General features: G+C 42.5%; 1 protein-coding gene across 1 annotated transcript; it reads right to left on the bottom strand.

Moving 5' to 3' along the window:
* Positions 1-3: 3 nt before the first annotated feature.
* rem2 (RAS (RAD and GEM)-like GTP binding 2) lies at positions 4-21,948 on the bottom strand. The gene is made up of 5 exons (XM_076098249.1): positions 21,937-21,948; positions 19,055-19,373; positions 16,959-17,032; positions 7,909-8,086; positions 4-332 (listed from the first exon to the last, which is right to left on the bottom strand). Exons 1-5 carry the CDS (start codon positions 21,946-21,948, stop codon positions 4-6), a joined length of 912 nt encoding a protein of 303 aa, XP_075954364.1.
* Between the last annotated feature and the right edge of the window lie 113 nt (positions 21,949-22,061).

Genomic DNA, 22,061 nt, shown 5'->3' with positions numbered 1-22,061 from the left:
GTATCACAGTGCGCTGAGGTCATGGCAGGAGCGGGACTTCTGGCGAAGGATCTTGCTGCCCCGGTGGCGGCTCATCTCCCTGTAGCGGCCCCGATCCCGATCCCGGTCTCGACCGTACGAGCGCGGTACCAGCCCCGACAGGAAGCGCTTGGCCCGGCTGGTCAGGCTCTCCCTGCGGCCTGCCCCGGGGTCGCCGTCGGTCCAGCCGGGGCCCACGCAGTCGCCCCTTGCAGTCCGAACTGCGGCCTCCAACAGCTCGTTGGTGCCATGGTCCAGGGAGGCTGAGAGCTCCATGTAGACGCAGTCGAACATCATGCTGCTGGATTGGGCTTCTGAGAGAAAGAGAGAGAGAGAGAGGAAGACGTTGGTATGGTGCACATTATATATATTTGATGCTTCACACACTGACAGCTGCAAATGGCAATCAGAGGCAGGAATTTAAAGATATTGGATCATAAAACCAGCAAACCACAGCAGCTGCTGTGTGATATGGCTCACCACAAGATATAGTACCTCTGCATCAGCAGCGCACTCACCGATGTATCGGAGACTCTATTAGAGTCTCAAGTGTTAATGTGAAGCTTCTTATGCATCAAATTGAGACAAATGGAGCCAATCTACAGCATCTCACTCTCTGGGGAAGGGCCACGCCTCTCTGTTTACTGTGCTTTTGAAAGAGAAATAGATATAAAGGGGAAAATGTTTTTTGGGGATTTTCATTTATTACAACGGATACAAAATAGGCATTTTTTTAAACTTTATGCTTATTATCATTTGCACACTGTATGATGGATATCATATTTAAGATAAACATGGAAGTCCATTCTTGACCCTGTAGATAGTAGTTTGTAGGTCTGGGGAACAGTATTGGATACCTTTTTAAGGTATCGCCTGAAATAACCCGGTAACAATTAGGCTAGCATCGAAACTTCTCCAGTCAAACGATGCATGCAATGGATCCTTATCCATTATGCATCATCCACCATGTAAAATTCCTTGTATGTGCAACATACTCTTGCAAAATAAACGGTTCTGATTCTGATTCTGATTGTGAACTCCGGGGTGGCGGCTAAAGCAGCTAACAGTGCTAACAGGTATGGAGCATGGGTGATCAGCTGTGTGAGCGCAGTGCAGCAGCAGTTAGCTAGCCAGTGGGGACACGCATGGTATCGGTAGTGGCATCGTACTTTTTTTTTAAACAATCCCCAACCCTCATCGTTTGACAAAATAATCACAACTTAAGGTCCACTTGGTAGCTTTTTCCCTCCGGAGATTTCAACCATGTGGCTCGGATGAAGTTTACTCAGTTGTCATGGAGATAGATCTGTTTACATGTGGCAGAGCAAACCTCCATCCACTGAAAAGGACCGTGTGATCCAGTTAAAAGCAACAAAAAGCTAGTAAATGAACCTTGAGTTGGGATTGTTTTGTCAATTTCAAGGTTGAGAAAAGTCCCACGGATGAAATCATAACAGTTACTGAGCTTGCGTGTCACAATATCCATCTCCGTGAAAACCAAGCAAACTCCATCCACTGATGGAGAAAGGGTCATATGGTATATAGTGGACCTTGATTTATTTTTTTTTTATCTGGATTTTGTCAAAAAATACGGTCAGTTTTGACCAATGTTCACAAATATGTTAATGTGTGCTGTTTTTTAGATTTGTTTTTAAGTTGATTTTCATTCAGATGTCATGTTTCCTACACTGACCACTGTAGTTCAAAGGTCCTTCAGTCAATGTTCAGTTAATACAAAATTAAAATGTAATACAAAAATGATTAAAAAGTCACAAAGCAAGAAATGGTTAAACCTAGAGCTTGCACCAGTGATACAAAATGCTGTAATTGGAAAATTTTAATATATTTAAAACAAATGTTCATCTGCTTTTAATATTACATTCATAAAGATCCATTTTTCCAATGAGCCTTTATTGCATTTTAATGCCCTAAAATATTCCTTTTGAAAATCTGTCAATCAACAGTCATGAATACAAACAGCCAGAAAGAGAGACGGTGATGTCAGGATAGAGTTAATGTTGTCACTAGCTGAGTTGTATAAGCTCAAATCTCTTTGCTGGCACTGAAATGAAAAAAAAACAGAAAACAGTTTTTATCTCAATGTGACTCCTCTGGATAGGGAAAGGTGACTAAACGTGTTGTTGACAAGGTTCAGTATCTCATCCAAAAAGTCCCGTCTGTCCCTGGTCAAACACGCCTGGATGATAAGGAAAGCTGACAGATACAGATCAGTCTGCAGCAAATGGGCTTCACTGTCAGCTCCAATAACATTTCTTTCCAACTATATTTCAGATTTTTTTTTTTATTGCCGCTGCTCTGCTCCCTCAGAGTGCTCTTGAGCAGCTGTGTGCAGAATAATGCTTTTAAGGTTCATCATTTCCATTCAACATAGCTGTATAAAACGTACACTGCATGAACTCAAAATGACTGCACAGTGTTTGAAGCAGGAAGATGTCGCTGCCATGCACACATTCTATGTTAGAAACACCCAGGCTGGGAAATAACAAAATATTCTTGGAGACAATCTTAACACAAGGGCCTTTTTTTCCAAGAGCTTTCAGTTGCATGTTCTTCATCAGTCCATAATTTGCTCAGTTGTCATGGAGATAGATGCGTTCAAATGGGTTCAAGTAAACTCCAGCAACAGAAAATAAAAGTAAGCAGTTCAATGTGTACCTGAAGATGTTTTACTAAAGACGCCCCATAGTTAACTCCTTCTTAGTACTCTGAACTATCGTAAAAGCAATGTGACATGTTCATCTGTTTGTCTTGTGGCTGCAGTTCAACAGCATGTACTTTTACTTACTGAGGCAGTGTTGCACAGGTACTACAAATAAACAGAACTGGATTTGATTTGAGGGTAATAATCCAGCCGCACAGCAGCTGTCGACCCATTGCAATGTCACCTAATAGTGGGTGAGCCAAGTCCCAAACCAGGTCAACGGGGCTTATCCTAATACCTACGACAGATGATTGAATTGAACTAGATCTTTACAAATTGTTAAAAGAATGTTTTGGAAATTGAATTGGAAAAGAGAGGAAACTAAGGGAAGAGAGGAAAGGTAAACAGAGGAGAGGAAAGAAGAGGGAACACGAGAACAACAGAAGAGAGCAGAGGGGAGATTAAAAGAGGAGAGAAGAAAGGACACAAGAAAAGGAAACGAGGAGGGGAGGACAAGAGTTAGACTACGAGAGGAGCAGAGAAGAAATGAGGAGAGGGAGTAAACGGAAAGTAGAGTTTAGGAAACGAGAAGAGAAGAGAGGAAATGATGAGAGGGAGCAAACGGAAAGTAGAGTTTAGGAAATGAGCGGAGCAGAGAGGAAATGAGGAGAGGAAAGAAGTGTAAACAGTCAGAGGAGAGGCGAGGAGAGGGGAGGAGAGGAGAGGGGTTGAGGAAATGAGGAAATTTCCCCCTAATGGGCCAAAAAAGTTGAACTGCGCTGAAGAAAGGAAACGATGAGGAAACAAGGCGAGAAAAGGAGACGAGAACAAATGGGATGAAACATGCGAGTCACAAAGACAGTCGAAGGAGACACTGAAAGGGGAGGACAGGCAAGGTGGCAGATGAACAAGCAGCAGGAGGAGAGGAAGGAGACAGAGAGAGACAGACCGACAGAGGAGAGAGAAAGAGACGGGCAGAAAGAATGTCGACTAAGCAAACAGAGCCAGAGTGCATATTAATCAAAGCCCTGAGGAGCAGGGCCACACCACAGCCATATTGAACAAATGATAAATACGTTGCCGGTGTGACACCGTGTTTGTGTGTAGTAAGACTGGAGAGAGATATGTGTGTGTGTGTGTGTGTGGGGGGGGGGGGTGTTAGTTGAGAGGTAGCAGAATAAAAATGTCACTATATGCCATAAATAGACTTTATGACTTTGGCACTCTCAGCCAGGCCGCAGGTTCTTGAAGGGGGAGGTTAGTTAGCCGGGCAGGCGTCAGGCTCACATATCAGAAAGAGTACATGTGACCTGTCCGGAGAGAACATAAGAACATCCTTGTCAGGCGCCCTGGGAGCAGGGATGGAGCATTTCCATATCGCTGACCACATCGCTGCCTCTGGATTTCTTTTTTTATCAAGAGAGAATATGCTGAGTATAGGCATCTCTCATTACTCAGTCCTCGCCTCCTTCCCTTCCTCCCTCCTTCTTCCACTCGCGTCATTAAGAATACTCCAAAGCCGCGACCGAACGTGATTCGACAGCGATGTGCAGGCATCGATGCGCACACATTTTTTTCACTTGCTGCCTCTGTTTAACTTGCACAACAACGCAAACCAAACAAGAATTGACCCCCAGGCTGTGGTTTCTACACTTCCAGACAATACACACACACAGACACTCACACACACTTAATCCCAAAAGACTCCATGTAGCATTAGAACAAAATACCAAAAGTTTAAAACAATAAAGACAATACAAATTCAGATTTTTACAACTGTTGATTATTTCTTTCTAAATATATTAAAAATTTGAAAATTACTTAAAAAACAAACAAAAAAAACATCCCCAAACATCACTTCTTGTGGAATACACTAAATAGAAGACAATCCCTCCTCTAGACATTTTTTTTAAAGTCCCTGTCGCCGCTGATTAAGTTTTAAGGGTTAACATTGATTTATTAAATGTAGTGTGATTGTCAACTAACAGCCCTAAAAAGCATTATTAGTAACATTGACAACCTAAACGTATTGTGGTGTTGGCAAATAACATCAGGCTGCTTTGATTAATTTTTGGCTATGCGTCACTTGGCCTCGTGAAGCGCCAGTCATGTGGTATTCTTTTGGATAAAGTGTTAAACTACTACGCATCCCATACATCCCACTTGAATCAGGTTTCTGGCCCTTGCACGTAGCTCTGCTTCAGCCTTCACCAATATATTATCAGGGACTTTAGCTTTCCAGACGACTTCCCAGCTACTTTTTTTACTGTTTTGTGATGCCGGTACACTTGGCTGGCCTACGTACTACGTTTCTGTGGCTTAATATGGAGGTTTAACGAGAGCAGTGGGTCTCACTCATACGGCCTGGTGTCTATCTGCTGTGGGGAAACCAAAAGAAAGAAAGTAAAAGCGTGGTAGAGCTGCAGAGATGTAGGCTTCTCTGTGTGTTGACTAGCAATCTTTTCGCATCACAGGGAGTCATTTGACTCAGTCGGAAACATCAAAAACACTTCAATGCTAAAAGAGTAAAGTGACGGCTAACATTAAGTTGCCATCTGAATGGATTCTTCTTGTGAGGAGTCGCAATTTAAACTTCTAATGTATCTGAAAGTGGAGTTCACCTCTGGTCACTGGCAATGTCTGCAGAATACAGGTGAGACAATATAACTTTAAAACCTCTCAGGTTGAGGGAGGAAGGATAGGATATTCCAAAAAGATGCAAATTGATATATACAGCCTCCCTCTTATAAAAACATCCTCAGTCTGAAGGTCTAAAAACTCAAAGTGGTTCTTTCAAGGACAGAAAAACAAGCCCCACTCTCAACACACATACACACACACACACACACACACACACACACACACACACACACACACACACACACACACACACACACACACACACACACACACACACACACACACACACACACACACACACACACACACACACACACACACACACACACACACACACCTCTTCAAACCGAGACTCCCGTTCATACACACACACACCATTGCGGAGATGACTAAAGTTTTGAGTGGAAGTTCAAATCAAGGTCAAACTGTGCTGTCAGCATTTTCTCCCACTTTGCATTTGAAACATTCATGAAATTCAGGCAATAGGATGGGCTGCCAGGGCTACACAAAGCCACACAAAGTCACTCAAAGTCCAGCAAAAGACTGCTGATCTCTGTTCAGTGGGTTTCTTCTTCAGGTAATTCGTTTGGCCAAAACCACGCTTCAGTGTTGCAAGCTAAAACATATAGAGGTCTGTAGAGCTTGCTGCTCAACACAATGCTATTTACCAGCTCTCAGATTTAGAGGATTGATTCAATTTGCATCGTTAATTACTCCATCAAAACAACACTTACACATGCCTATAACAATATTCACCCCCATGGACTTCTCCATGTCTTATATTCTTTAATTACATTAAATCACACTGGATGGTTTTAGGATTTCTTGACAATGATCGACCGCAAAATACTAATAATGATGATGATAATAATGTACCTAAATTGAATACCTAAATTGTCTACATGAGGTCATTTTTACCTGGAAAGAAGGGATATATGAGTAATTGCACAAAACGCACTACCACTGATCACCAGGGGATAATGTGTCTGTATGTGTGCATGTGCCTAACTACACATTTATACACATAGACACTGTAATTACAAGACATTTTCCATTTGAGATGTTTCATTTGGAGAGCTGCTTAAAAAAAAGGCAGTAAAAAGAAGCGAATGAAAAGATTAATTTCAAATCTTTCTCGTGCTTTTCCTCTCTTGCATCAGCCACCCAGCGGCCTGGCGGTTGGGTTCATCAGTGCTCGTGTTTGTATAATATGACGTTTTTCGACATACGATATGAATTTTTTAAGATACACTACTATGACTTTTAAAATCATTATTTAGACATACTATGACTTTTTTGACTTACTTTACTGACTTTTTGCGAATTTTTTCGACATACTATTATATGACTTTTCATCACTGTTTTTGTCATACTATACTATTACTTTTTAAACATACTGTACTCTGACTTCCCATGACATTTTATACTATGAATTATTTTTTACTTTTTTGACATACTATACTATGACTTTTTAGTCATACTATACTGGGACTTTGTTGTCAGTCTTTCGACATACTATGGGATGACATTTTTCAACATCTATGCTATACTATGACTTTATTTAATATTCTTGCGATATACTATACAATACTAAGCAATTACTTTTTTTTTATGAATAGACTGTGACCTTTTTAAATTGTTCTTTTGACATACTATTATATGACTTTTCATGACTGTTTTCGATGTACTATACTATTACTTTTTTTTTACTTTTATCAACATTAATATACTATGACTTTTTAATGATTTCTTTTCAACATACTGTACTGTGACCTCTTTTGACATACCCTGGTGCGACTTTTTTTTTAATCAATATTTAGACATACTATGACTTTTTTGAGATACTTTATGACTTTTTTTGACATACTATACTATAGTCCAAGTCCGGACCCAGACGCCATGGTATCTGGACCATGGACTTATAACCAATAGATAAGTGAGAATTATGACTTTTCATGGAGCGCTTCTATTTTGACTGGCGCAGCTTTTCTAGCCTTTACGGCACTCGCTCAGCGGTCCAGGAAACACCAACTAATTACATGCATTGTAAATCACATTGTTACCTTTTTCAACATACTATACTCTATGACTTTTTCGAACATACAAAAATATTCTACTAAAAGTTGTAACTTTAAGTTACAACTTTTAGTTGTAACTTTAAGTTACAACTTTTAGTTGCTTTTTCCGACATACTATACTTTCTTTTGACTTTTTCCGACATACTATACAATGACATTTTTTCAACATTACTTTTTCCGTCATTTTTCAACATGCTACGACTTTTTTTTTAACATTCTTTGGACATTACATACTATGACTTTTTGAAGATTTCTTCGACATACTATACGAGGACTTTTTTGACATACTTTGCCGTTACTTTCTAAGGACTTTTTTTGAAAGGACGTTTTTTTTTATTATCATTTTTGCAACATACATATACATCATTTTTTATGGCATTTTATAATCTGACATTTTTTCTGACTTTCTTATGCCACTCTATACTCTTCACATCAAACCTATGGTCTCTCTCACCGCTAGGAGGAGTCCATAGCTTGACAGACCTGCCATGCCTAGATATGGTTGCTAACCTTCTGAGCTGATTTCACGGGAGCGGACGAGGTCGCTCTTGTTCCCCACCAGGATGATTGGTGTGTGTGGCTGGGACTCCCTGAGAAGGAGGCGGAGCTGGGCAGTGCGGTGGAAACTTCGCCTGTCAGTCACTGAGAAGACCAGGATACACACATCACACTGTAGAGTGGAGAAGTCCTGTGGATACAAAAACACACATTAATAAAACACCTCAGTGGAGTAGATTAGTACTGCATACATAAAGGAGCGGTCCGATGACAGCTGAACAGGTGTGAGACGTCAGGTTATGCAAGATCCTTTTCATGCCAGAGATAAATAACAATTTGTCCTTGAACAACATGTTTAAAATCTGATTTCTCCTGACCATAAAAACATCCCATCGGGGCTTCTTGTCACAGAGGCTCTATTAGCCTGAGTGGCTCTTGCAGCAGCAGCAGCAGCTTTGAACTGCCTAGTCTAGGTCCCTCTGTGTCCTCTCTTGCGTTCTATCAGACACTTTGGACTGAAGGTGGTTTACGGCTGTTAAATAGGTCATGGCAAGGTTCTCATGGATGTACCTCGAACAAAATCTCAACTAAAGTCATCATATCAAGGGAGCATCAAAGGCCAAATTCCTCCCAATTAATCAATTGTTGACCTAATTCTTTATCAAGCAAAGGTCAGCTAATTTGATAAGTGATATGAGACGCATGAGCTTTGCCATATGGTTCAGGGTTTAGTGAAATGAATTCCCTGTGGTTGTGAAATGTAGAGTAAAATGCAATCACATTATGGATTTAAGTCTGACGCCTGTAGTCAGGCTTCCTCCCACAGTCCAAAGACATGCAGCTTAGGTTATTTGGAGACTCGAAATTGCCCGTAGGTGTGAATGTGAGCGTGAATGTTTGTCTGTCTCTATATGTGCCCTGCGATGAACTGGCAACCTGTCCAGGGTGTACCCTGCCTTCGCCCAATGTTAGCTGGGATCGGCTCCAGCGCCCCGCGACCCTCAACAGGATAAGCGGTATGGATAATGGATGGATGGATGGATGGCCTGTAGTCATGAGGATTAGGTATATGCACTATTTATGTCTCACATCATTTTAGCTTTTTAAATGATTCACCATCTTTGTTTAGAATATGGCCGAAGATCATCAACCTTTTATTTTGTGGTTACTCATATTCCCCTTAAAGCCAGTTAAAAAACAGGTCAAACGAACCCAAATAAATGCTAAAGTTGTCTGCTGGATGTGTAAATAGGCAACTATCGGCTACATGTTGTGATTACAGCATTCAAATTGTCCAATTACTACTGCTTTGCAATTCCCTTAAAGTCACTGCAAAGTTAGATAAAGAAATATGTTTCCGCTCTGGTTGACAACATCACATATATCTGCTTGATCCAGAGTCTCAGTGATTCTACTCGGCCTGGAACGCTGCATCAAATGGAAAACATTACTAGCCTTGCACAAAAAAATGTCTTTACCTAATCTCAATCATAACAGTTTTGATTTGGCATCCTCACTATATTTTAAGTTTACGGTTCTGTTCTTCTGGAATCAGCAGTGCTACTCCAGGCCTGTGGGTGTGAAGAGGTTAAAACAAAAGACATCTTATCTTTAGTTGGACAAGCACAATCAATACAAACTATTCTTACGTCAAAGACAGAAACCTGAGACCAGGCTCCACAGTATTATGCCAGACAAAGTCCTGTTCTCTGTTTTTGAAGTAGAGACCTATTGTAAAATAGGTTTCTTGTAGTGAAGCACAGACTGTGACTGTAGACTGCAACAACAAAGTATTTATGTTCACTGTTTATTGCAAAATACCAGGAAATAAAGTTTTTATAACAGTCTTGAGCTCAGAAGATACCCAGAGGGTTAGTCAAATTCTATTTGAGGTTTTAATCCATTACTTTCCAACTGTGTTATTTCTAAACACTGCAAATCTCTGACCTACAGAACTGCAAACACAATCACGTTGTATTTCAACTGGAAATAGGCCTCTGGAGCTGGTGACTTAATCAATCTGAAAGCATGTTATTCCCACTAGATAACCCAATCGGACCGCTAGCTGTGGACTGCATGTTGTCTGTGTGTATGTGCGAGTGCACGGATGCCCTTGCCCTACATCCACAGCCCCGAAGGAAAATCCCTGCCCTCCAGAGAGTTTCAGATGCCTGAAAAATTCACGTGGTCTCAAGCGGCCAAGTAGTATCGGATCAGACCCCGGAGCAGGAAACTCATGGGGAGCAACCTTGGCACTCTGTTTGACGTAGCACAGGAAAAGACAGGGAGCGGAGAGAGGAGGAGGGCACGGAGTCATTGGCGTGGAAGGCAGCTCCGCCACCTGTCACTGTCTGATTTAGGGATGAGGATGAAGAATGGGAACAACAAGACAGAGAGAGAGAGAGAGAAAAATGGAGAGAGACACTAATCTTAGTAAATATAGGAGTACAAACAGAGAGTGGACATCGACTAGGAGTGTGATGGAGCGCTTCAGGAGAAAAACTGACCACGGAAATACACCTCTCTATCAAACGGAGGCAGAGCAACTCAGAACAGTGCCAACTCTCCCCCTCCATCTCCCTCTTTTTCTCGATTAAGCAGCTCCTCTCTGTTCACAAAGAGCAGACCATCTGTCAATACCTACTCCCCCTATACGCACACACACATGCGCACGCACACACACACATTCGCATGGACTAACACACAAAAACAAAAGCCAAGCTGAGAGAATAATATGCAAATCATATGTAAATAAACACGGATCAGTGAGCATTCAGGAAAATATCATTTAAATCAACTTAATAACAAAGACGTCATCCCTGAAATGCGTCTGTTTTGTGAGGTTTCACTTGATTGGCATCATCTTTTACACTCACAGCCTTGCTACACTGCCTAGCCAAAAGTGTGTGGACACATATTCGGTCAACATATGTCGGTGTACTTTTCGTCTGTGGCTGTTTTTCGTGGTTTGCTTTAAGCCCCTTTGTTCTAATTTAGGGAATTTGCTCTTAAGGCCCTGGGAACCTATATTCTCAAGCATCTTCTTACTGGGAGCAATGGGGTCGTACGTAAACACAAGATTTCTGGCCAAAGTGCTTTGCCTGGGCTCTTCTCACTGGTTTGAAGTGGGCGGGACCCGATTGGAAAAGGGTGATGTCACGCACTTCCATAAACCAATCAGGATTTAGTAACATCTGAATCAAAGTGTGATGACAGTTGAAGCCTTGTTTGCTATTTGCTTGTTAAATGACTTAATGATTATACTTTATGTTTTGTATTTTTTGGGACCAAACTTTATACTTGATTGTTACCCAATTAGCAGTGAATTTCAGATGAAATGGAAACACTGAATCCATGTTTTCGGCGGCTTTAATGCAAGAGAGCATACAATGATCTTTCTAAACAACAGTGTGCTTCCAGATTGAGGTTTTCCAAATGTTGAGGCTGAGCTCCCCATCCTTAGATAATGACACAGCTGAAAGTTAAGAACATTTATATTCAACGCTACAATGTTGGCTCTATATTGAAATTATGAATAAATAATGATGGGCGATTGTTGCTTTGGGCTAAATCCTGGAGTGTCTCTGCCAAATGCCTCATGTCGTTTCACATAATTTGACTGTATATTACCATCTATCTTACTGATAGCTTTACTTTAATGAAATGTATCACTAGTGCTGAATTGTTGAGGCCATGAAACAACATAAACTCAAATTTTTGATAAGGACCTCTTACATTTGGTCAATAAAGAACTGTAACAATACCGAGCAAGATAATGACATTACTCTTTATAAAGAACCCAAAACATATTTGCCACTTCTGTATATTTTAAATATGCCATTATCGGCGGATAATATACCATGCTGATACATTGGCTGGAGCTCTTCTTTCCACTCTGCTGTAGCTTCTCATTCTGTCCACTAGGGCAACCATTCAAGCCTTCAAACACCGCGATGAACAGACAGGCCTATCTGTTCCACCGTTTTTTTAAAAAGGGTCACAAACCAACCTTTCTAAGAAGTCCCTTTTCCACAACTTCCTGTTTCTGCCGCAGATGTAGATAAGAAAAGAACATCCAATAAAAGGGAAAGCATGGTTTCCAACCTCGCTCTTATCAGCGCAACATACAGACATGATTTTTCTTTTTGAAAAGGAGATTTATAATAGTTTGTGTGCAGTGAGAAGCTGCAGCTGAGCCGTCAGAGGCGGAAAAACAGCCTTTAAACTGGAATTTTCATACGTTTCACAAGCTTTTCACAGAGACAATACACATTATACAAACACACATACACCAACATGCACTCAAAAACACACTCACACCATCGTGCTACCGCCAGACACCACATCAGTGACCATTAACAGTGAGGAAAATGAATCACTTATCAGGCGTCATTTGCATAACATGCTGTGGCGCCGCGAGCACTCGAACTATTTCTCCCAGTTGTGAAACAAGGCAGAAAACACAGCATTTGGCCCCATTTTGAGAGAGTGCTTGAGCACATGTGTGTGTTCATCTCCCATCATACGACATGCTATTGCATCTATTGGCTCCCAAGCAATTTGCTTTGCAGAACAAGATACATGAGCAAAGCAGCTTAAGGTGCTTAACTTGGAAACACAAAGGTCAAACACCTCCCCGCGCTCACATGCACAGATAAATACAGAGATGCTAATGCTACCACTTTGCTTTATCAAAAGCAAACACGTGCTTTGTGCACATCTGCTTCTTTGGCGTGTGGTCCATCTGTCTTACTGCCTGTCAGGGGAAAATGAAAGAGCTGGCAGGATCAATAAAGATGCAGGGGTGATGAATGAAGGGAGGGAAAGGGAAGGAAGAGGGGACAGAAGCGAGAAGAGGAGATGGAAGAGCACCTTGCTCAGATCGCTAAGTCAAAATCTGATAAGAGGATGACGAAGCTTACTGGAGATGGAATGCTGAGTTAGTGGGTTTGTTATTTTTTCTCTTGCTGACTTTATTTTGCATAGAGACAACGCTTCCCTAAGGGAATTTATTACAGAGGCCATCTGGCCTGCACTGGCTAGGCCACAAACACACACACACACACACAAACACACATGCATAAACACTGCGTAAGCCAAGCACCAATGACCACGAATGACCACATTATCACCGAATGCAGCTTACATCACAGCACAGACATGGTGAACCATGTGAAGACATGCATGCCATGACCACACGCGCACACACACACACACACACACACACACACACACACACACACACACACAGGAGGGTGGTTTAGGGAGTGTCCCTGCGTGACCCAGATTCAGGCTTTAATATCATGGCATGTGGAGCCTGCAGCCTGCTAAAGTGGTCATTAGCAAATCCCTGAATCCCTACCGGTTTCAGGGATGCTGTTCTGTAGTTGACCTCTGACCCCAAGATTTCCTTCCAGGACACAAGTATTGCATTATGTTATTTATTAGTAATTCACTTATTTTCTTTCAGGTTCTTTCTACCAATCAGTAGCAACAAGAGGCCTTTTTATCTATTGGCTCTCTGCTCTTTGACTGAGGTAAAGATTTTGTGAGAGACATCATCACAGATGACAATTAAGTTGAGAGACATTTATCGAGTAAAATCTTGCGGCTGGGGGCTGCACGGTGGTGTAGTAGTGGCTAGCACTGTCACCTCACAGCAAGAGGGGCCCGGGTCCGATCCCCGATCCGGGCGGTCCTTCTGTGTGGAGTTTGCACGTTCTCCCCCGTGGCAGCGTCCAAAGACATGCAGCTTAGGTTATTTGGAGACTCAAAATTGCCCGTAGGTGTGAATGTGAGCGTGAATGTTTGTCTGTCTCTATATGTGCCCTGCGATAAACTGGCAACCTGTCCAGGGTGTACCTTGCCTTCGCCCAATGTCAGCTGGGATCGGCTCCAGCTCCAGCTCCAGCGAACCCTGAATAGGATAAGCGGTTTGGATAATGGAATGGAATGGAATCTTGCGGCTGGTTATGCAGGGCAACAGGGCCCAAACGCAGGCTGGGGAGGCAGCAGGATGAATTCAGTGATTCGTTATGAAAATAGCTTACAGGTAGGCAGACAGGCAGGCCCGCGGGCAGGGAACCAGGTACACAGGTCCACGTAAACATTACGATAACAGACGACCATCGCATCATATTTCGGTGATGGGACGCTAACTCTACTGTGCTTCTAACTCGATTTGAGTCTGTTTATAACTTGTGCAGGCCTGCCACAGTACACATGAAATGATGCATTGAGAGCTCAGGCCCTTCCAGTGATTTTTTATTTTTTGAATTGGATTATTGATAAAATTATGAACGAGCTGAATTGTCAGTTCAAATGTGTCTCTTCTGTCTCTTCTGTAAAGACAATCAAAGCTTTCTGTGAATTTCTCAGCTTGTGCCGTCCACCTGATTGGGAAAGCTTCATTACAAAATGTGATAGGATTTTGATATTTATCCCTTAAATACAATGCAGCATGAAGCTTTTCCATTTCAGTATTTTGGTTCACAGTATTCCACACAAGCAAATTGAGCAGTGACTCCCAGCGGAGGCAAAAACAAACAGAACTGTTAAGGTATAATAGCTTATGTGGATTAGGGCAACAAAGGAGAAACTGTAAATCGTGCAGAATGACTCCCATGCAGAAGAGCAAAACAGGAAAGAGAAAACTGTCCTGGGAAGAAACACCCTGGGGACAACGCCAAAATCTGTCTCTGTTCCAAGAACTGGATGGTGGGACAATGTTTTTCTTCCCTCCTAATCGAGCAAAAGAATGTGGTCAAGCAGCAATTATCTTCTTCCAAATGACATCCTGCTTTAACACAATAAACAATTCTGTCCTCAGGGGGCAGCAGCAAATTCTCCTCACTGCACGCTGATAAACACACACGTATACATCACTGCCAAGTACAGGCCTCAGGCTGCACCTTTTGGTTGTCTTTGATATATATTTTTATTTCAAGCTATCAAATAACAATGGGGACTCCTAGACTGGCTCGAGCTTAGAATATCTGCTGACACACACGCGCAGACACTGAGGCAGATAAACACACATTACAAAAAAAAGGGTGAGAGGGCCCCTCTGGTCCTCAGTGACCTCCATATCCCACTTGGTTCCCCTACATACAGAACCCAGTCGGCTGTTTAAGAGATACATTACACAACCGACATCAGTCGGCGAATGGCAGCATGGGCCGGGTAGGTCAAGGCCATGTATGCCAATGTTTCTATTTTGGGCCCATGGATGACTTATTTAAACCATCCAACCCCACGTGACGGCAACAACACTCACAACGGCCCAGTGTCTGGCTGAGCAGACTCTCAGCCTTCTGTGTGTGTGTGTGTGTATGCTGGTGTGTTTCACACATTTGACCAATGCCGATGCGGCGCATGCACGTACACACACAGTCCATATATGTTTCTGCACTCGTGGCAAGCTCTACCTGCGGTTTGTTGTGCGCCGCTCTCGTTGTGCACTGCAGTTGGGCAGATTACAGCACCAGCTAGACCTTCATGTGTCAATCAGCTGTGAGTCAAGCCAAGAGAGCACTTGAAGGAACAATCACTGAGTGTGAATGTAACAGTTTTTTATCTTTTTGCAGTTTGTATCGCAAGGCAACGATGAGGCGCTGTCCGGGCTGGCCAGTGAACATAAGAAGCCCCACAGCCAACAGCATCGGATGCTGACTGTTCTAGCATAGTCTCATGCGCGAGTGAGTGATTAAGTCAGTTTTCTATGTGCGTAGTGTACGTGTGTGTGTGTGTGTGTCTGCATGTTGCTATGGTAACTTGGGTGTAGGTTGTGGTGCACCATGGAGAACACTTGCAGCCCGGCCTCATGGGACTGGCGGTTAATGTTGTGCCAGTTCGAGGCCACGACGTGTGTTAGTCAGCTGGACAACATCTGTATGCAAGTTTCTATGTCCGTATGTGTATATACTGTATATGTGTCTTTTATCAATGGGCATCGCCACAAATAAAGCAAAGAAACATGAGCATGAACTGGCGGATGATTCAGGACGCCGTCCAGTCCTCTCTGCCCCCCCCCCCCCCTCCCGCCACCCCCCCACTGCTGACGGCCTTGGAGTTATTCCAAGCTTCCCTGCTGGCCTGGGTCTGTTGCTTCAGCCTTAATGCTCTGCCTCGTATTAACACGCACAGAATAACACATGTAATTAACTCGAGATTTATCCACCACAGAAAAGAGCCAGTGGAGATAGGCGAGCAAGCGCCACAAAAAAAAAAAAAAAAAGCAACAAAGAGAGTGAACGGGCAGTGAGATTTGGAGATGATGACAGCTGCAGGAAGGAAGGGCAACAAAATTGGGGGTGAGAAAGGGTGGAGAGAGCTTACGGAAAAAGTGAGGAAGCGAAGAAATGATCTAGCGTTCGGTGTAGTTCCCCAGAGCGAGGATAATTGACCTTACAGGGAGAGCCCCTGAAGGCCGAGTGGACATCTGGAAAAAGATGCATTAGACATGATCCAACCTACACTCTAATTAGAGTGTTCGACTGTTCCATCTCATTATGAATAGGTATTAATGACTGCATGCTTTTGGATTTGGCAAACAATGTAATCAGTGTGACGAGGAGCTTTATGACAAGATGTTGTTTGTCTCTGCCTGCTGCAGCTGAAGTTTTTCCTGCTCAAAAGCCATCGCCACAGGGTCATATTAACGCACTCACGCTGCTCCGCTCAGTGGATGGAGCAATTTAAGCCCTCGCTGAAATGTTCTTGTTAACTGAAGATTTCAATTGAAACAAGCAAGGTTAACATGAGAGTGATTTCCACTTTTCCGAACGAGAGAACTTCGAAAAAGCTTGAGTACAATGGGCACAGCTGCTCCTGTAGGATTCCCTGCAATGTGTAGCACAAAGACACACACATGAAAGCTACAGCATACGCACACTCTCTTTACACACAAATAATGTGCCCATCACAGAAATCCAACAACCCAAAGAATGTCAAACCAGGAGAAGTTAATGGTGGCTTTGAGAGAAGGCACACCGAGTGCAAAAAAAGACTAAATTGTTCAAGATTAAGAAGACCGAGGTGGATGCTGACAGTCAGTAACTCACCTGTTTCCAGTTGTCAAAAATGATGACTTTGCTGTCCTCGTCGTCGACTGTCACTGAGCACTCGAAGCCCTCACCTGCAAGCAAATACCCATGTCACACACATCAGCACACAGAGCGTAATGACGAACACCACTGTCATGAAATAGTAGGAATATGATATATATATATATATATATATATATTGAAATTCAAAAATATGACAGTATGCATTGTGGAGTCTAAATGAATTGCAATGTTAACGAAAGAGAAATGTCTCAACTGCTGCCTGAAAATGTTGACAAATGAATCTGGGTCTTAAGAAATGTCCTTGACCTACTCGAGACACCTTGAAGCAGTTTAAAGATGTTAAAATTGGGTTATGTGGCCATGTTTGGAAAGTGTTACTGCAACCCGTTTCAGACATCTGCTCCGTATCTTTATGAGGACATTTATTTATAGACATTTTTGTGCTCCAATTTAAAGGATACGCCTTTTGATATTTGACTTGTTTTTCTTATGGTCAACAAATCCCATGAAAAGAAAACCAAAACCAACAACGTTTTAGTCTATTTTTCAATAGTTTTAATGTCTAGTTTTTAGTGTATGTGGGGTTAACTCAAAATCATCTGCAGTATCCGGAACAGGAACATTTCAGCAATGGTGTGGCTCGGTGACATGTTTCACAACATATCAGGCTTTGACTACACAAACGATGCTCGTTAATAGGATCCATTTTTCGTTGGTTGTGGCTTTTCATGGGATTTGTTGACAAAATTAACAACAATATAGACGTAGAAAATGCTTCCATTAGCTGCATTTTACCGGTAAATTGCAAAGAAAATCTCTTCTTATGAAGTAAAAAAAAGGTAAAACCTTAAAAATGGTTGTTGACCATTTGACTGTATTGATACAAGCAGAGAAAATAAACGACATGTAATTGCATGGGAGCAAGTCCCCTGGTGTTAATAAGGTCTTGCTGTATCTTACCGGTAACTGCTTTGTGAGGACACGTATTGACTGGTGAGGTGTTAACCCACTCACAGGGCTGCTAGAGCATCTGGTCAAAACTATCGACAAAGTGTTAATTAAATAGGTGTTGATTCGTTTCATTTTAGTTGGGTTGTTTTTACACGTTGCAATTTTGACGTGGAGCTCATAGAATAATTTAGCACTTTGTTCAAATTTGCAATGAGAAGGGGAGTGCCATCGTGGAAACAGTGTACAAGCTTCTTGGATGGAAGTGCTTTTTCTATCCATTTATGATGCATGACTCCAAGTGTACAACATGGGCAGTAATGAATACTGTATGGCGTGAGTCAGGGACAAGTCAGCTCTATGCATGAGGGCGAGCAGTCACCTCTCGGTGACACCGACTCATCGACGGGCGGGTTGAGGACCAGGTCTGATTACCCTCTGTGTAGCAGTGAGCTGTGTAACAGACAGACCTAGTGACCAACAGAGGCCACAGAGCGTCTGATTTTAGAAGCTTCAAAGGGAAACAAACCCAAAGGGGAAATACGTTATTCACTTTCTTTTTGATTTCTTTTCTGATACCCCACTCGTATCCGTTTGTTAAATAAATTAAAACAGCTAGCAACTGGTTAGCTTAGCACATAACCCCCATAGAACAGCTGTTTTCGTTATTAATTTTACTAATTAATAACGAACAATTAGTTGTTCGTTATTAATTCGTAAAATGTAGAAGTTTTAGTACGCAGACTGTATTATCTTTGGATAGAGCCAGTCTGTTTCCCCCTGTTTCCAGTCTTTATGCTAAGCTAACCAATTGCTACCTCCAGGTTCATATTTAGCCTACAGACATGAGAGTGGTATCAATCTTTTCATCTAACTTTTGGCAAGGAATTGTGGTCGTTTTCACTCACACTGATCGTCTGAATAAAACTTTTCTAAAGTTAACCCTTAAATCCTAAAACGGATTTAAAAAGGTTTGCCAGGTGCACACACACACACACACACACACACACACACACACACACACACACACACACACACACACACACACACACACACACACACACACACACACACACACACACACACACACACACACACACACACACAAACAATCCCTATCCAAGTCTTTACCACATGCTTACCACATGTCTCAGAGTCTATAGAGAGGGATCTGTCCGATTGCCCGGCCAGAGATAAGGCTAGCGACGACTTGCCCACGCCGTTCTGTCCCAGTAGCACTATCTTCAATGCCCCGCCGTGGCTGTGGTAAGCCAACTGGGCGGCTGCCGATTGGCCGACAGAATCATCCCGAGTCACCCCCGTGTTACCGATAGGCTCCTCAATGCCCGGGATCCAATCACAGTCCTCAGATACGGCCTCTTCCCTCCGCAGCTGGTGCTTGAGAGGCAGGGGTGTGCTTCCACGCCGGAGGGGGGCCGCCGTGGTGAGAAACATACGGTACTAGAATTACATTGAGAGAGAAAACCAAAACACAGGTGTGTAAGTCTAGGACAGTTCTTACAAACAGTCCATGAGGTGCACACATGCTGCAGATTTACATGAGCAGTAAGACCGTCTATTCTGGTAAATGTTATCACTGAAGAATGGGGGAAGGGTGTCTCCCCTGTTTGTTGCCTGTGTGTGTAAAGAGGATGGAGGTGATAACAGTGGAGGTGAGTCAAAGGGAACCTACACGAGGAGGAGGGAGACGGGTGGGAGGTGTGTGTGTGTGGGGGGGGGGGGGGGGGCAGGACGAGCTGCTGAAAGACTGACAGAAGATAAGAAGATGCTAAAAGACAGCAGGTTGAAAAGGACACAGAGAGAGAGGGGAAGGAGAGAAAGGGGAAGAGGTACTTAATAAAGAAATGATGGCGGACAAGAGGCTGTAGCTGTGTATAATGAGGGCGTAAGTGCTGCCAGGTGACTACACATAGTGACCTCCGCATTAATTCACACAGAAATGGGTCAGAAACATAAAGTCTTCATCCTTAGTCATTTTTAAAAATAAAAAATAAAAAGAGGGGAAGCTGTCAGCCCTTCTCTCTGGAACAATAGTTTGGCTGAGAAAAGTATGCACGTGCATGTGCATAATAGTGTGTGTTTGTAGCCACAGCAGGTCAACCATAATACAACCCTCATCAATATTAATACAGCAATTAATCGAGCTCCAGCGCCCCTGGACTTCCACGGCCCAGCGTCTGCCTTTGGCAAAGATAAGTACTGTATTGGCACTTAATTAAAGGGTATTGACACAATAACAGGAGCACGTTAGAGTATAATGCAAACCAATTCAGCACAACAATAGAGGAACGTCTGGCAAATAACAATAACCTGAATGAACACGTCTCTCTGACACAGTGTCAACATTAACTAGAGATTATAAACGTTACTGTACGTAGACTGTATGAATTGCATTAGAATTTTCAATATACTTTAAATAGTAGTAGAATAATTGTACACTACATCTGTGTAGTACAGTACAGTACATTGCAGTATAATATAGTGGAGTAAAGTGTAGTTTAGTTTGTATAGTATAGTATAGTGTGATGTAGTGTAGTATAGTGTAGTATAATACAGTATCGTAAAGTATTGTGTAATGAAGTATAGTATTTAATGAAGTATTGTAGTTGTGTACAATTGTAGCTTATATGTTGTATAGAATGTGGGGACATGGTACAATATAGTGTAATGCAGTGTAGTATTGTACTGTATAGTTTAGTTTAGTATGGTATACTGCTATATAGTATAGTGTAATGTAGTCTGATGAAGTAGCACAGTATAGTGTAGTGTAGTGTCTAAGTACTATCAGTTTGTGTGAGTTGTACTTTTCATAAATGTTTGTTTTTCTAATGAGCAATAATGAGGTTATTTATGTGCAAGAGAATTCATTGAAAATATATATTTAAAAGGCACTCGTTTTGGAAGGAGAAGAGTAACATCCGCTATTAAACCACAACTGTGTTCAACAAACACATTCAGTTTGTAGTTCTTCTATTTGGCTGATTTAAGTGTAGTGTAGTTTAGTAGACAATAATGTTGTGTAAGAGATGCCCTGCAATATAGTATGGTGTTGTGTAATGTATTGTTATATAGTATAATACAGTAGAATAGAAGGCTGTAGTATAGTGTAGTATATATGATGGTATAGTATAGTAAAGTATATGTATAATATAGAGTAGTATAGCATAGTATAGTTTCAGTACGGTATAGCATAATAATGAATTTGTCGTACATGCAGTTGAGGTGTGGCTACCTGTGACAGTAACGTGCTTACACACACACCCTCAAACACACGCCCATACATCACTCACACAGGTTCACTCGGGTAGCTCAATTAGGTTAATTGAACGCACTAATCAATTAAGCACGGTCTTTATCGTCAGCGGTGCTCAGGGGAGCCACGCGCGCATGCACAGCACAGGAAAACTCTGACCGCGGGCTGAGCCAGCGTGTCAAGGGTTAATCTCCTTCTCTAGCCAGGCTGTCGAGAAACTAGGTCAAACAACAAACAGTGCACAATACAAAATGAATACTACGGGAAATGTTTTCATCCTCCCGTCGTCACAGCCCAATTACGCTGTCTGCTGCTTCTTTTCCAGCTGCAGCCCAGAGTTATGTCTGGTGGAGGGCGATTCTTCCGAACCACGTTTGGTGTACGGTTAATTATAATTCAGTTTGTGATTAAATGCCATACCATAAGATAAAGACAGATACAGAGCATATGGAGCGTAGAAATACTATAAAGTCCCTATTGAGTACCACAGACACGCTGAATGCTCCAAATTTCAAACCGACTTTCCACATACAGAGTTAGTGTGACGGGGAGAAAGTGTGTTGCATAAAAAAAACAAGGATTAGATCTCGTGTTATTTTCTAAAATACACATTAGAGCGTGTGTGTCTGTGTGTGGGGGGGGGGGGGGGGGGGCGGGGTTCTGTAGCCTACCTGGTGTGTGCGCGTGTAGTCTAGGCTATTGTGCAGAGCGCACGAGGTGGGGAAGGTGGGAAAGCAGGCTTCGCCTTACCTGGTCCGCCATGGTTATCAATAAGTCTTCTCTTTATGGAACAGGTGATGTAGTTACAAACTGCCTCGGCCGCCCGGTTCAGGTCATCTGCGCTGGGTGCGGACCCAGCATCGCGTTCACAGCGG

Source organism: Anarhichas minor, unplaced genomic scaffold (assembly GCF_050575085.1).
Source record: "Anarhichas minor isolate MPS153535 unplaced genomic scaffold, ASM5057508v1 ptg000024l, whole genome shotgun sequence".
Lineage (NCBI taxonomy): Eukaryota > Metazoa > Chordata > Actinopteri > Perciformes > Anarhichadidae > Anarhichas > Anarhichas minor.
Note: the sequence above shows the minus strand (reverse complement) of the source record. Positions and strands in the feature narration are given on the sequence as shown.

Excerpts from the sequence above, each read along its gene's own strand:
- rem2 (XM_076098249.1), bottom strand. Across the intron at positions 17,033-19,054 it reads TATAGACTCTGAGACATGTG|GTGAGGGCTTCGAGTGCTCA; the intron begins GTAAGCATGTGG and ends ATTTGCTTGCAG. Across the intron at positions 8,087-16,958 it reads TTTTTGACAACTGGAAACAG|GACTTCTCCACTCTACAGTG; the intron begins GTGAGTTACTGA and ends TTGTATCCACAG.